This window comes from Garra rufa, chromosome 24, assembly GCF_049309525.1.
Source record: "Garra rufa chromosome 24, GarRuf1.0, whole genome shotgun sequence".
Taxonomy (NCBI): Eukaryota; Metazoa; Chordata; class Actinopteri; order Cypriniformes; family Cyprinidae; genus Garra; species Garra rufa.
This window is the reverse complement of record NC_133384.1, coordinates 18,082,100-18,099,808: the sequence shown is the minus strand read 5'-3', so window position 1 is coordinate 18,099,808 and position 17,709 is coordinate 18,082,100. Positions and strand designations below refer to the sequence as shown.

At 39.5% G+C, this 17,709-nt stretch overlaps 1 protein-coding gene across 1 annotated transcript in view; it reads left to right on the top strand.

Moving 5' to 3' along the window:
• Nucleotides 1-17,709, top strand: part of cntnap2a (contactin associated protein 2a) — a 598,272-nt gene that overhangs the window by 492,043 nt on the left and 88,520 nt on the right. The window contains exon 16 of the mRNA XM_073831069.1: nucleotides 1,321-1,491. Coding sequence (XP_073687170.1) covers nucleotides 1,321-1,491 — 171 coding nt within the window. The remainder of the gene's footprint in view (nucleotides 1-1,320; nucleotides 1,492-17,709) is intronic.

The window sequence follows — 17,709 nt, the reverse complement described above, 5'->3', positions numbered from 1 at the left end:
AAGGAGAAAATATTCAACAATGGAGTTGATTAATGGATTGGCACATGGTTTGTCTAAAAGCATATAAAAACACCACATAGACAAATAAACAACATTAAAAACTTGATTTTCACTACAGGGGGACTTTTGTAACAATGTACATTTCTTTACTGTCACATTTCATCAATTTAATGCAGCCTTGCTGAAGTAATAATTTCTTCTTACTGACCCCAAATGTAATATAAATAGATAAATTTTGGACATTTGCCGTTAAATTTTTAGTTTGTTTTATTTAGGTTAGTTTTTGGAATTAGCATGAATATTCGTGATATCTTAACCAGCACAAACACACATATTTTTAAGGGTTTTTGTTTAGTTAGTTAGATATTTTATTTAAGGTCTCATGAATTTCTGATTTTTGTTTAAAAGAATCACAGGTAAATGCATTTTTTATACCATGTTAAGATGATGCAAAGACCAGCATCCAAAACACAGCATACTTGTCAACAGCAATTATACGGCAGAACACAGTGTAGCAAATGTTATTTTTTTTAATTGTATAAGCAGATATTCCACCAGAGTGATGAACGGGAGCTGGCATGCTATCACCCACACATGCACCCACACGTTAAAACCAGCCACGGATTGTCTAATAACTGTCCACAGCAAAGCTCAGGAGATATTCGAGCTAAACATAAGCTTACCTCAAACTTGTGTGTGATTTTGAGTGATCTCTCACTCTATCCCTCAGCTCAGCTATCACCCAAAATATCCCCCTCACCTGAAAAATGCACTACTCATCATCTTAGAGAGAAATGACACTTTATTTCTGTGTCTTCCACTCAGATAAGTGGGGATTCAGTGTGCCTCTATTACACAATGGGTGGGGGTCAAACCACGAGAGATGTTGGCTAGCTGGCTTTGAAATAACTCTTAGGCACCACACACTCTCAACACTCGCCGCCGTAATGGCAGGAACTAGCTAAAGCCCTGACCGCTGCACTTCCACTCAGTTTTTTTGACAAGAGTTGACTTGTATGATTGAATTGTTGTTTTCCTCGTGTTTAGTGGTTTCCTCCTAAGTGTTTTTTGATGGTACAGGTCACTTCTCAAATGGTTTTTTGAGTACACGAGACCTCTGAAGACTGGACACACTGCAGAATACAGAATCAGGCAATGCAATAAGTCATTTTGTGTCAGCGAAACCTTTGCTTTTGTGAATTTCATGGTGGTTTAATGCGGTTCAGGTCCAGATATTGGATAAAAAGGACCTTGACTGCAGACTTCAAAAGCAGAGATGTCAAAACTTACCTTCAGCCTGTTCTCTGCTCTGTTTTACAGGAAGCTACTGGAACGCGGCATCGTTCAACACGCCGTCCTCGTACCTACACTTCTCCACTTTCCAAGGAGAAACGAGCGCAGACATCTCCTTCTACTTCAAGACCTCTGCTCCCTATGGCGTGTTCCTGGAAAACCTTGGAAACACGGATTTCATCCGTCTGGAGTTGAAATGTAAGAGCATGGCTCATGTTATCTTTGTTTCTTCCTCTTTTTATCTCTGTCTGTCTGTCCTGCTGCTCTCTGAATCCAATGGTTTGCACTTACTGCTGTGAAGTGTGAAATTAGAAAAGAGGAAGTGCTGAGCAGACTCACTTGCTCACAAATGGATCCTCTGTAGTGAATGGGTGCCGTCAGAATGAGAGTCCAAACTGCTGATAAAAACATCAGTCCATTAGAAAAGCTGTGTGTTTGTAATAAACAAATCATTAAGTGTTTTAACCAGTCCAGAATATGATGAAATGACAAAGAAAAGTCTATTTGCAACACAGATTACAATACATTCAGCTCAGATGTTCAGCTGATTGTTCTCTGTTTAATATAAACAGAAGCTCAAGAAAAAGAAAACACAGGCGAATTAAACGCTCTGTGTAATAGCTTATAAATGTCTATTTACTGAGCCTTTTTCCACAAAAATGCCTAGATTATACGTGAAGCAGCATAACTGAGGATTTGATGTGTTCGCTGTGTAAAAAAAGAAGCGAAAGAGGCGAATCTCTTTCATGCAGATTGAGTTTTCACCCTATAAGCCGAGCTGGCTGCTCCTTCACACTGTTTACTGCACAATAGGCAATACAGAGTGTAAAATACCCCATTGCGTATAAATCTTGTGTTGCGTGCAGTGTTTCGTGTTTCCTGGAGTGGCTCATTGTTGCGGAACGATTTTTCGCTTTGTAATGCATTACTCAAATGTCTGTTTAAATCTTTAAATGCTGTTATTGTGTGCTTTGTCTCCCATTTCTGCATCAGTCGATTGTTTCAGTCTTACCTAGACTGAAGGCCAGAGAAGAATAGAACAGATTCTGCATTTGCATAGTCAATAGCTAATGTTGTTTTAAATGCATACACAAACATACAGTAATTTTTTTTATTTGTCTTTAATAATTTTGTTTACACCTTAATACTTTTGCTAAAAATATCCTCTCAGAGGTGTTGATCAGATAAAAAAATAATAGCAATAATGTTATCATGTCACTCTGATTGGCTGATTGTTCTGTCAGTGTCATAATATATATCTACTATATATATAATATATATACAACCAGTCTGCAGATTGGCCTAAATTAATTAACCTGTTTAAAATGGATGGACTGATTACAACATGAACAAATTGCCACTTTTAGTCTAATCTAAATCAAAAGAAATTATTTGACAATGTAATCTGTGAGCACAAATTTAGTAACCAGCGACTATGTCTACACCGGACGTGAGCGGCGCAGCGCAGTCATTTAAACTATTATTATATTATATACTTAGGAGATTTTGAAATATCCTAGTATAAATTTATTATTATATTATATTATATTATATTATATGAGCAGTATCACACAAGTAGATGTGAGATGTGGCTGTATATCGGCACTGCTGTGATTCGGCCATGCGTAATCACAGTGTACCGATATACAACAGTTCGATGGCACGAGTGTGTAAATACATAAGAAACAACAACGGAGCGTCTTTAAAAACCTCTTTTGTGCAGAACTACTTCCTTCCGCCACAGATTCAAATCTCAGTTTGACAGTTGAACAGTTGAGCCCAAGCCTCCGTTACTAATTCCAAAACGTCACTTTAGAACTAGTAACGAATGAACGATGAGTTGTTTCATTGAAAACTTGTTATATTACTGTATTAAAAGCTCACTCTATTATGTAGAGTTTTATAAGAGAGAGGTGGTCTGAGTGATCGTGATTACCTGCATCTGATACAGCATTCATTCTTCATATTCACAATGAAACATTAGTTTTCTTTGTCATAACGTTAATATCCTTAATATCATCTGTTAAGGGTGATTTCTGATGACAGCACTGCTCAGTGCATTTGTTAGTTGCATCAAGCTGTTGTTGAAGCTAAAAATAAATTCAGTTTCTAATTTTTCAGTATAAAAGGCTTTTTGTCACCATCTAACGGTGGAACAATGTATCTAAAATCACCATCACGAAAACATGCACCATTTCTTAATACTATACACATTTAAATACTACTAGCATTTATATACATTTTTATTTATGGAATAATAATATTTAATAAACAACAACAACAACAACAAAAGCCGTCAAAAAAGTTGCTAGGCAATTTCAGTCAAACGTACAAAGACAGCGCTCTGATATACAGCATTGAATTTACATAAACATGATGAAATTTTGCCAAAACGACTTGCTCCGGAACAAATAATAGTTTAATGAGACCAAAGACTAAATGTTAGATTTTCCCAAAACAAATTATATCCCATGTTTGAGATATCTACAGAGACATCAGAGCCAACAATAAATTCCAGAAGATCTGGCCGAGGTGAGGCTCTTTCGGGCGGATTCACGAGCGCAGAGAGGCCGCTCACAATCTGGAGCTCACATGTCAAAAAACGACAATGCAAATTTTCAAATAGACGTTATCTTTATTAACAAACTGCATATTTGAACTATAAAACCTAAAAACTGTGAAACGGCTGTTTGAGTTCTGATATCTCTCTAATATCGCACTCTTATCAGCCAATCAATTTAAGAACCAGAAAGAACTGTTGTATAAATGATATGATATTATATTATATTATATTATAACTTCACAAAGACCTTCCTGATATTTATGTATTTAGTTATTTAGTTTCTGTTTTGTGTTCACATTTATTTTTTTATTATATTTTAATAGATAAATATAATAAAATGTATCTACCATAATAAACTATTATTATATTGTAATAACATATAATATAATAACAATATATATCCTGATATTATTATATAATTATTTAAACTTGAATTTTTTAAATATTGTGGTATTCATAAATAGAAAAGGAATATAAACATACAAAAATATTCTAATAAGCTATCAGTTGCTGTGGTAGTGTAGTGCCTCATAGGAGTGTTCTGTGTGCGTCATTGATTTAAAAATGATATTAAACTTATCCTGATGTGATGAGTACTTATGAATATTGTGCTCTAGGTAGCAGGAAATCATTCCCGCAGTTTTTACACCCTCACACACACAATCCCGAGCCAGGAGTGTGTTCTCCAGCCGTCTCCCCAGACACTGGTGTATCTCTCAAGAGCTCTGAAGACGCACACGGAGGGAAGGAAAGCTGTTTAGTGGCTCCATTTGTCAAATTCACACATCCTGCAGTCTCCCTGTCCTCATCTCAGGGGCACGAGGGAACGCGAGGGTTACGGTGAGGCAGAGGACGTCACATTCCCTGCTCTCTCATTTACACACATTCCTCAATCCATACATAACCCATTATTTTTACACCCTACTGCTTTACCCTTCCTTTGGACTGTGAGGAGAAGCAAATCTTGTTCTGTTCCCTCCATTTTTAAATAAAAACAGAAAAAAAAATTCAGGTGAGACCGAGCAGAGAGAACAGCGACTCGCTTAGTGCTTTCTCAGAGGCTGGTGACAGCAAAACATCAATCACTTGATGGAGGAGAGCAGGGAGAGAGACGGCCAACCGGGCATTATGCATACAGCACATGTAAAAGTCTGCAGGCCTGTCCGTGGAGAAGACGGCACTGAGTGTTTGTGCTGCTAGCAGGGCACGGATGCATACAAAGTGGCCCGGAATGAGCCTGGCATGATCGGAATATGGAGGCAACTGGAAGGCATTAGCACTTATTGCTGCTCGTTTTGCCCCAGCAGTATCACGGCCCTCAAGAGAGCAGAAGGTTATTGGCATCAGAGATCACTGAGGGTCTCGACATGACAGATGTGCTGCCTTTCCATATTCAGCTCTCAATCTGGGGCTTCAGTCGGCTAGAGATTCTGTGTATTAGCGGAAGGGGAACTGGCTGGTGTGTAGGAAAGAAAAATTACAAATACGATCACATAAATATTTAATTATTTCTCCTAGAAAGCAGTGAGATTCAATGGAGACTTTTGCGCAAGTCTCCTGCCTCACAAATTCACAACCAAGGCAGTCTGCTATCAAAAGTCAGAATATTACTCTTCAAATATGATTTAAATGTATGAACTCAAACTTTTCACTTCAAAATTCTTCTGAGACCAAATTATCTATGCTAAGCTACCTAGTTTTATAAGCTGATGCTACTGTACATTAATTAATTGCATGTATAGTTTTATTTAATCAAAGAAAAATTAATTTTGGACCTTGGAACTGATTGGCTGTGAGCCTTTTTCAGTGGTGCGATATTCTAGTAAAATTAGCACTCTAATTGTTTCACTATTTGTTTCACGCCACTTGCAGTATTTCTCACTGCGTTTTCTGTTTTTGTGTCACAGAATGTAGTTTTACGAATTTTTTAGGAGAGAATGCTCTTGTTTAGACTTCAAATATGCGTTTAATAAAGATAACGTCTATCTAACGAAAATTTGCTTCACCGATTTGAGAGGTGTGAGTCTACGGCAGAATCACAGCCGTGCTGATATTTAGCATTTTTGCTCTACTACTCATGTGATATTGCTCTTATATTACATTATATTGTATTTTTTTAACAACTCGTTCTGGTCCTCAAATCTGATTGGCTGAGAGCATTTTCTAGCGGTGCCATAATCTAGTGATAAGCCTTAAGCTTATGGCCGAAACACAGCCTTGCTTAAATATAGCAATACTGTCCTGCTACTTGTGTGATAGTCCTCATATATTATTATGTTATATTATATTATATTAGATTGTATTATATTTTATATGATTTTATATTATATTATCTTTTATACAACAGTTCTTTCTGGTCCTTGAATCTGATATGAAGTTTGTTAATAAAGATAACGTCTATTTGAAAATGTATTTCAATGCTTTCAGATATGTGAGCCTACAGTCTATGGCCGAATCACAGCCATGCTGATATTCAGTGTTATTGCACTGCTACTCGTTTGATATTGCTTATATATTATACACAACAGCTCTTTCTGTCACGGAATGTAGTTTTAAGAGTTTTTTAGGCAAGAATGAAATTGTTTAGACTTCAAATATGCAGTTTGTTACTAAATATAACATCTACAGTATATGAAAAATTGCAGAATCATCGCTGTGCTGATGTACAGTATTGGCTGAGAGCCTTTTCCAACGTGTTTGTGTCACGGAATGTATTTTTAAGTGTTTTTATTAGGTTATAATTTAATTGTTTGGACTTCAAATATGCGGGGTTTTTTTTGTTTGTTTGTTTGTTTGTTTGTTTGTTTTATTAAAGTTAACGTCTGTTTGAAAATTTTGGAAAACGCTTTCAGAGATATGAGCCTACAGTCTTTGGCCGAATCACAGCCATACTGATATTCAGCATTATTGCACTGCTACTTGTGTGATATTGCTCATATATTATAATATACAACAGCTCTTTCTGGTCCTAGAATCTGATTGACTGAAAGCCTTTTCTAACGGTGCAATATTCTAGTGATAACAGCACTCCGACCATTTCACCGTTTGTATCACTCTGCTTACAGTATTTCTCACAGCAAGTGTCATGGTGGACTCCCAAAAAATGTAAAAAATAATAGTAAAAGTAAATAAAAGTTTTTGTGCCACATAATGTAGTTTCAAGAGTATTCTAGGCAAGAATGTAATTGTTAAGACTACAAATATGCAGTTTGTTAAAAATGATAACATCTATTTGAAAATTTGCTTCAACACTTTTAGAGATGCGAGGCTACAGTTTACAGCCGAATCACAGCCGTGCTGATATATAGCCATATCGTACTGCTACTCGCGTGATATTGCTTATATATTGTATTATATTATATTTTATACTACAGGGCAGTTGATTGCTTGAATCTGATTGGCTAGCGAACGTTCTAGAGGTGTGCATTATTTTCAGGGAAACGCACAGCGAACGTAGTTCCAGGCAGTTTTTGACCGCATTACATGTCTATATCACTTCGCCACACGATTTCAGTTATTTCAAAGGTCCTTTCAGCCCAAAACAGCAAAATAACCAAAACCCACAATGACACTGGCCAAACTAATAAATACGGTAAACAACAGGATAAAACCGACAGATTATGTCCATGATTTTTGCACAATATTACGTTTTATTATGTACGGAAAGCACAAACTCTATTTCTCACTCTCTCTCCCTCACAGACGCACATACACATACAGTTAGCACTTATGTTAGCATACACGCTAATGTTGTTAGCGCTGCTCTGACGATTAACAACTTAAAAACGACATGACAGTTCTCACAAGCGAGGTAACAACGGCGTGGTCTTGAAGAAAATGGACTTAAAGTTTAACTGTTAGTAGAGACGATGCTGCCAGTCACCTTTGAGAGACACACAGACTTGAGAGAGGTAATTCATGCACTTATTCTCTCTCCCTCACTCTTTCTGTCCGTCTGCTTGTCTGTCGGTCCGTCTAAACTTCATTATTAACTGCATTATGTTCCTATCAACGGCCCAAGCATCGTTACTAGGTCTAAAATGACGTTTTGGAACTAGCAACGAAGCTGTTATATGAGCTGCATAAGAAATTAATCCTACTCACGATAGCATTTTAAGGATAAAAAATGGACGAATGTCTTCAAATATATAATTTGATCGATGTCTTGAAGTGTGGTAACTGTAGTATAAGCGGAATAATTGACTTCGGGCCGTAGAATTCTACGAAAATAATACACACCGGAGGTGAAACGGCCACTCCGCTTCGCGTCGTGACCGCATCACCACCTCGGGTGTGCATTATTTTCGAAGAATTCTACGGCCCGTCCTCAATTATTCCTTACATATACAACAGTTCTTTCTGGTCCTTGAATCTGACTGGCTGAGAGCCTTTTCCTGTGGTGCGATATTCTAGTGATAACAGCACATTTCACCATTTGTTTCACTCCGCGAGGACTCCCAAATCCACTATAATTTTATAAATAATACGTTTTTGTCTCATGGAATGTAGTTTTAAGAGTTTTTTAGGTGAGAAAGGAAAGGAGGTGAAGTGAGGCCAAGTATGGTGACCCATACTAGGAATTGCATTTAACCCATCCAAGTGCACACACACAGTAGTGAACACACACACACCGTGAACACACACCCGGAGCAGTGGGCAGCCATTGCTGCGGCGCCCGGGGAGCAGTTGGGGGAACGGTGCCTTGCTCAAGGGACTCACCTCAGTCGTGGTATTGAGGGTGGAGAGAGTGCTGTACATTCACAATCTCCACCTACAATCCCTGCTGGACCTGGGACTCGAACCTGCAACCTTTGGGTTACAGGTCCGACTCCCTAACCATTAGGCCACGGCTGCCCCCAAAAAAGAATGTGATTGTTTAAACTATGCTATTTGTTAATAAAAATAATATGTTATTATATAAGTTTTCTGAGATGCTAGCCTACAGCCATGCTGATATTATATTATATTATATTTAGGGCCGGGACTTTAACGCGTTAATTTAGATTAATTAATTACACAAAAATAACGCATTAAAATTTTTTAACGCATTTTAATCGCACTAAGTTTTGCACCGCGGAACGTTTCTCACTGGATGAGATTAGGCGGACCGATTATACTGGAGCACAAACTAGCGTTCAGACAAGCCAAAGACGTCCGTCCTAAATAGTATTGTATGTCCCAAATCGTAGTATGTTTAAAAAGTATTCCAAAGATTCCCGGATGGTCTACTACTTAACGATCAATGCACACTTTTAACTGCTAATATTGCCCGCAACACACTGCGCCGTGAACGAGGATTCGATTAGAACTACAAACACGCATAAAAAGTGTTAAAAAACTACAAACATGGAGGATATACGCGACCAACGGACAGGTAGAGAAAGGGGTTTGAGTGATAAATAATCAGTGTGTAACCTGATAAAAACTATTTTTTAAATGTTATCCGCATTATATTCCATGTGCAGCAACTTTTATAATGATAGGTTTGGTCATTAACGTTTAAATGCATAATTAAGCAAACACAAGAGCAGAGTTCTCGGAATGAAAAACTCGTCAAAGAACGTGCCTCTTGCTACATTTAATGGCAATATTGTACTGGTCTGGTGGACTTGGTTGAACAAAAATAAGCAATATTTTGTTGCTTAAGCTTATGTATTGAGTCATTATTCAATGGTATACTAAAAATCCATGTAAAATTCTTAATTCTCACTGTTCTCAGGTCAAATATTTACATGCGATTAAAATGCGATTAATTTCGATTAATTAATTACAAAGCCTCTAATTAATTAGATTAAATTTTTTAATCGAGTCCCGGCCCTAATTATATTATATTATATTATATTATATTATATTATATTATATTATATTATATTATATTATATTATATTATATTATATTATATTATATTATATAAATGTTATTGAAAGAAGTCTCTTATGCTCAACAAGGCCACATTTATTTGACAAAAATGCTGTAAAAACACTAAAATTAAGAAATATTATTGCAGTTTAAAATAAGTTTTTTTATTTATATATATTTTTATTTATTTTTATATTTTGAATTTTTAAATTCCAAAGAGGTGAAGAGAAAGTTCAAATGAACAGCATTTATTAAAAACAAAAGACTTTTGCAACATTACATGTCTTAACTGTCACTTTTAATCTATTTAATGCATCCTTGCTAAATAAAAGTATACATTTCTTTAAAATTATAGATTTTAGTGTACAAGTAGTCCCATCCCAGAATCAATTTTGCTATCCCAGGCCATTTAAGAAAAGAAATTGCAATACTCTTTGGTCCCAGTAGTTATAAAATTACACACTTTACCATTTTTCTGATGTTTTATAGAGTATGGAAATAGCAGAAGTGATGTAAAAAGTTGGGAAAGACGCATTAAAAACCTCATCATCCTGTCTCATGAATATTAATTAGGTGATGTAACATTCATCCAGTAGTTCTAAATAATTGAAGCAAAGTGGGTTCTAGCTATATTAGGGAATGAGCTCTCGCATTAAGAACAACTATAGGCACAATGATCAAAGACCTCAATCTACAATGTTTACCATGCAAAACAATTCAAAAGAGCACAGCCGGATTTACCACTTACCATTTGCGTGTTCAATCAGGCTACTGGTATTCGGTCGTAAAGCCATTGTTTTACATATGCGGCTGCAGTTTTCCTTCTGTGCACCGTGGCCAAGCAAAACAAAGCTGTTTGAATCCAATAATTATCTCCCAAAAAGTTGCGAGCGGTCAAACTTAAAAAGTTACACTGATTCCTACACCCCTGAGAGAGGACGGTGAAGTAAAGAGAGCAAAAACAAAGTTCAAGAGTGCATGTGTGTTGTTGTGTGTATGTGTGTGTGTGTGTGTATCAGTGTCTGAGTCTAAGCCTCTGTGTCTAAGCTTGTCGACCGCACTGGTAGGTCATCTACAGCGGCACCCAGCGTAAACACTCCAGAGCTTTTCTCTAAAGCTGGATATTCACCTTCTGCATGAATCCTTCCTGAAAAGAAGAGTAATCAGGCCTGGCTGCAGGCCTGTGTGTGAGATTAAGAGTGTGCTCAGGCCAGTTGTGTGTGTGCGCGTGTGTGTAGGCAGAGGAGCAGATTGTGAAATTGAAGCTCTCCGCCTTTTTTTCTAGCCTTCCATTATGTCTCATCGATTTATGCCCTGACTCCTAATCCTACTTCCTTATTTTGGCCTGCCTGGTTTTCTTCAGTTACGGCTCAAAACTGAGGCCCAGTGAAATCCACTCAGAGCATGAAATGAGTGGAGGGCAGCGCAATGGGTTGCTGTCGAGTGGGAGTTTGATTTCAGTTAAACATCTAGATCAGCTGCCCTCTGCGTTCCGACTTGAGGCTGCATGCTAAATTAAAAGTCTTTTTTAGAAGTCTGTTTTATGCATTATTTAGAATGTTAAGTTGCATATGTTGATCATTTGATCTCAAATATTTTAGTGATTGCTCTAAAATTATGCAATCATGATTATTATGTTAAATTATTTAAGGAATGTTTTTCATGCTGTGTGAATGTAGCTTTTATTGTGTGTGTTAAATACACATGCTGGTGCCCTTAAAAACAGAAAGAAAGCTGAACAGAGTGAAGACGTTTTATGTGTGTTAACTGCGTTGAATTAAAAGTCATTAAACATTTAATTATGGAAATACAATTATGAAGTTTTCAGAGTTGAGAGTCAAGAGTCTGAGTTTCTTGAAGGGATAGTTCACCCAAAAATTAAATTCAGTCATTAATTACTCACCCTCATGTCATTCCAAACCCGTAAGACCTTCGTTCATCTTTGCAGCACAAATTAAGATATTTTTGATGAAATCCGAGAGCTTTCTGACCCTGCATAGACAGCAAAGATACTACAATATATAAAGTCCAAAAAGGTAGTAAGGACATTGTTACATTAGCCCATGCATCATGGTACTATCGTGAACATGCTTCGAAGACTGACACAGAACAGTATAAATAGTTGTCCTTACTACTTTTCTAGGCCTTGAACATGATATTGCCACAGCTGTCAGGGTCAGAAAGCTCTCGGATTTACATTTACATTTACATTTAGACATTTAACAGACGCTTTTATCCAAAGTGACTTACAAAACAGGACAATGGAAACCATCAAAATCAACAAAAGAGCAATAACATACAAGTGCTATTACAAGTCTCAGTTAGTCTAACGCAGTACAGTTATGTAATAAATAAAAAGAAAACAGACAGAAATATAGCAAATACAGGGCCAAGCACTAGGCAAGCAAGGCAGCAAGCATCAGAGCAATCAAATCAATGAGTAATTGAAGCCATTTTAGGATGATTTTAGTCAAAATGGGTGAAAAATCATAAAAACTACCACTAGTAATTTGATTTAAGGGGTTATCAATTTTTACCAATGGGCTGTTATCAAATCGATGTGGTGTGTTCAGTGTGAGGTGACAATGACACACACAAAGTTTTGTGTCAATATGTCAAAGCTTTTTAGAGATAAAGCCATTTTGGCATAATGGGTCAAATTTGTTGCATTGCTTTACAAAAACGGTTCGGTCTATCAACACAAAATTCATAACTTTTTGTCAGCACAGTCTGAAGATAATCTGACTTGATTTTGGTAAAAAAAAATTGGATGAACTGTCTTGGAGGAATTTAAAAAAGTAGTTTTCAACATAAATAAAAATGGCGGACAGGAAGTTTGGCCTACTATGGCAAAATTGGTATGTATGTTTTTGGCATGACTCAAGGAATATTTTGAGACCATTCATTACAATAAGCTTATGCAATCAAAAGTTATTGGCATTTTTAGAAATTTCATAATTAATGTTTAATGCAGGGGTGTCCAATCCTGATCCTGGAGATCTACTATCCTGCAAAGTTCAGCTCCAACCCTGATTAAACACACCTGAACCAGCTAATTAATCTTTTTGGTAGCACTTGATAATTACAGACAGCTGCGTTGGAGCAGGGCTAGAACTAAAGTCTGCAGGTAAGTAGATCTCCAGGAACAGGATTGGGCACCCCTTGTTTAATGATTGGTTATTAATCTTGACCAATAGGTGGCGCTGTTATCAAATTGATATGGTGTGGTCAGTGTAAGGTGACAATGGCACATACAAAAGTTGGTGTCAATATGTCAAAGCTTTGCAGAGATACAGCCTCAGATGCAGTTTGGCATCTTTCCAGCAATTTCGTTGATGCGCTAAACAAGAATCGTTTTGTATATCAACACGAAATCCAAAACTTTTTGCCAGCATGGGCTGAAGATGATCTGAGTCAAATTTGGTGATTTCATCCAAAATATCTTTATATTTGTGTTCCGAGATTTTTCTTGTCTGAATTTTGAGTTCAGATACAGTTATGACTTTTTTTTCTCGCAATTGCAAGTCTATATCCCAAAATACAGATGGTTCTTCTTAAAAGCGCAAGTTAATACATTACAATTCTAAGATTCTTGCAAATCTGAGAAAAATAGTCAGGATCATGAGACACAAACTCAGAATTGCGAGGGGAGTCTGAATTTTGAGATAAAAAGTCACATTTATATCCCTTCTATATTGAATTGACCCAAGACATTTAATGGATTGTTTTAATTGTGGTTAAACACCCAAATGTTACTTTACTGTAAACACATATTTGAATAATGAAGGTTGATATTATTTTAACTGTGGTAAAAGAACTATTTCTTATTATTATTGTTGAAAACTGTTGCGTTTTCAACCGTAACAGTAATGTTTTTGTAGAAAGCATGATGCTGGATTCTTTGATGAATAGACAGTTTAAAAGAACAGCATTTATTTAAAACAGAAATCTTTTGTAGCATTATAAATTACTTCAAATGACTACACATTCAAAATAGAAAAAGAGAATATTATTATGTGTGACCCTGGTCCACAAAACCAGTCATAAGGGTTCATTTTTTTTTTTTAAATTGAGATTTATAAATCATCTGAAAGCTGAATAAATAAGCAATTTATGTATGGCTTGTTAGGATAGGACAATATTTTGCTGAGATACATCTATTTGAAAATCTGGAAACTGAGTGTACAAAAAAAATCGAAACACTGAAAAGATTGCCTATAAAGTTGTCCAAATTAAGTTCTTAGCAATGCATATTACTAATCAAAAATTAAGTTTTGATGTATTTATGGTACAAATGGGACAAATAAAAATATCTTTGACCCATTCAATATATTTTTGGCTATATTAGCTACAAATATACCTGTGCTACTTAAGACTGTATTTGTGGTGATTTTTTTGTGTGGTACACCCTCGAAAAGCATATCAAAACATCAGCTCTATAGTTCTGACTGTCAGTGAGCTCTGAGCCAAATCCTTCAATTCACAATTGATCAAATCTCTGCTTTCTCTCTCTTTCTTTCTCTGTCTTTCTGCTGGTGCCCTCTGTTGGCATTATCTAGTACAATCTCCCTACTGTATCTCTGGCAGTAGCCCAGGGGAATAGCAGCTCTCGATGGATGATTGAATGATGGGTGAACACCCACATACTGCTTCAGCTCCGTTTCATCTCAAACGCTCTCTGCCACTCTCTCTCATCTCAGCTGAGGAAATCTTAACATCATCCATCATTGAATATTCATGCCTGATTTCAAGGCATCACTGAGCTTATAACTCTCTAACTCTAACTCTCTTTTTCTTTTTTTAAATAAAATTATTTATTAAGGTTCACCAATTCATGATTTATGATTTCAAGCTTTTCAGTTAGATTCACCCGTACAGTATGTATGCGCTCTAACTTTCTCCTCTGTGTGTTTAGATAAACTAACTGGGGTTTAATTATTTAATTATATTTTTTATCTTCACATTTAAATTGTGCTGCTTCTTTCTTTAAAGGGCTAATATTTTGGGATTAATGCAGTGGAATGGTAAAATCTCAGTGGGGCCCAAAAATTAGATATGCATAAAAATGGTACCTTTTCTAAAACTCTCTCTTTTTCTCCGATGCTTATTATAAGTCATTGCAGCTTTTGCTGCATTTCTACAAATTACAGTTTTTTGGACATGGAAATAGCTGTTGGGCTTGTCAGATTTTCCCAAAAGTATCATTATTGTTTTTTTTGTCCACAGCAAAGCTCTTTGCCTGGGTTGTTGGCTGAATGTGGATATGGCTTGGATCCTCTGTGGGCTCAGATGGAGGGAAGATCCTTAGTCTCTCTTTGATGCATCTTTAATGAAGTGGAGGCTCTCTCGGGGCCTGAGGGAGAAATGGCAATGTGACTCTGCAGAACACCTGACCACTTTAACTCTTGCTAAATTCATTGATAAACGCATGAGAAAAGCATCAGCCTTTGATGGAGTCCATAACCTCTAAATATTCTTCATATTACATTGAAAAATGAGCAAGAAAAGGAACGTCTAGGTTACGAAGGTAACCCTCGTTCCCCGAAGGAGGGAACGGAGACGTTACATTGGGATCTCGCCTGAGAGACCGATCACCTCTGAGCCTTATTAAAAAGGCCAATTGAAAATTGGCGAGTGGACGTGCGCGCCGGCCACGCCCCCGTACATACGGGTATATAAGATGGCTGCGCGCACCACTCAGTCAGGCTTTTGCTGAAGAGCCGGGAGAGCCCGGCGTCAGCGCGACGCCAGGGGCGTGGCAGGGGAATGTAACGTCTCCGTTCCCTCCTTCGGGGAACGAGGGTTACCTTCGTAACCTAGACGTTACCCCTTCAGTCGAATCACTTCGACGTTACATTGGGAACAAACCCATGGAAAAGGCCACGACCCTGACGCCGCGTTACGCAACAGCTTCACGTGCTGACAAGTATACGTGCCGGCAGGCGAAGTGTAACGTAACCTTCCCAACGCCCTGGGGCCCAATAAGGGGGCCCCTCCAGGGATGCCAGTTGTACTGAAGCATGGGTTGGGGGGGCGGAGCACATGAAATTTTACATGTGGAATAAGAATAATTCAATATATCCATAAAAAGTTTTTTGGGGATATACGAGGGAAACAGCGGTCTCCTCCGCTGGAATAATAAAAAACTAAGCCACAACCTGCGGGGCGAAGGAAACCCAGGCAGGATCACAGTGCAGGACTACTCCGCGCCTAGCCCTGACTGCGGGGCAGGAGGACCCAGGGTTCGCCGGAGGGAACATACTGGGAAATAGCGCACGGATCCACGTGGGAATGGCGCAGCAAGCCGACACCAGCCGGTCTTCCCGCTCGCCTGAGAGTCCCTAAGTTAGGACACGGGAGAACGGCCTCTACGCAAGGTTGGAGAACCAAGCGAAGGTAGGGTGTCGCCCAGCCCGCAGCTTCCGATTTTTACATCTGCTGGTGAGGTGCCATGAACCAAGGATCACGGCTGTCCCTGGGTATAACAGGGAGGGGCATCTACCACCATTTAGCCAACCTCAGTTCGGGGAGCATTCCCTTTCTGCGAATCCCGAGGCAGATGAAGCTGCTGGTGCGGCTGAAGTGCCGAGTGATTCAGTCTCACATATTTAACGACACTACATCGCACGACTGGGTCTGCCTCCTCCAGAGCAGAGCTTGCAGGTCTACCACCTGGTCGCGGAAAGGCGTGGTGGGGACCTTGGGCACCGAGCCGGGGTCTCGACGGTAACGTGGAGAACGCCGGGCCCGAATTCTCGACACACTTTGCTGGCAGAGAAGCTTGTAGGCCCTCTTGATGGGAGCCAGGGCAGTCAGGAGCGCTGTCTTAATGACAGGAACTTTAGCTCGACTGAGGCCCGTGGCTCCAACGGAGCGACCCGCGGCCCTGAAAGGCGACGGGGAGGCCCACGAGGTATGAGGTGCGTGCTAAGCACCTCTGAGGAACCTGAGCTTGTCGGTAACTTACCCACTTAAAGGAAGCCGGGGCAGTCAGGAGTGCTGTCTTAATGACAGAAATTCTAGCTCAACTGAGGCCCGAGGCTCCTGAGGAGCACCCCGCGGCCCCGAAGGGCGACGGGGGGGTCCCAGAGGGTATGAGGTGTTACTTGACAGAGAAAACTTGTAGGTCTCCTGCCCTCTTAACGGGAGCCAGGGCGGTCAGGAGCGCTGTCTTGATGACAGGAATGCTAGCTCGACTGAGGCCAGTGGCTCAATTGGAGCGTCCCGCGGCTCTGAAGGCGACGGAAAGGCCCCAAGAGGGTGTGGGGTGCGTTCTGGGCACCTCTGGGAAACCTTACGGCCAGTGAATGCTTACCTACTTAGCTCCATCTACTGCATGTGATATGCGGCGAAGCAGCGGCATATACTTAGAGTGAGGGGACAGTCTGCGCTCAACTCTCCTGCAGGAAGGGAAGCATACTGCAACCGTGTAACTCTGTGGAAAGCCAGCAAATAGACCTCATCTCAGTGCGAGCCTGCCTAGTCAAGGGAGCTCGGTACTGAGTGATAATTGTATCACGGCCTGCGAAGGCCGGAGAGGTCTGGGTGTCATCCCGTGCCCTACAGGGAGGGACTGCCGCGAGGGAACGGTTACTAGACCTGAGCCTGGGTGGGCCATTCTTGTAGCGCAACCAACAGACTTACTCCTCGTCCTCCCTGGACTTGCACAGAGTCTGTGCAAGGAGGCTCGCTGGGGAAGGGCGTACTTGGGCCCCGGAGGTCAGCTGAGTGCCAGCGCTACTCTGAAAGAGGCAGCTGGTAATGAGAGCAATCGGGGGCGAGCGGATGTGGCTGGCCTACCGATATGCTCCAAACTAGCTGCGTCACGGGGTGGAGTCGCCATCCTGCAGGTGGTGGACTGCCGTGAGAGCCGATAGGCTGCACGGTTGAGTTTACCTGCTTCAAGTGAATGGCAAGTAGCAAAATCTGCCACGTACTCCCTGGGAGCAGATGGAGAGGCTGTAAGCCTCTGTCGTACATGGCAACCCAACCCG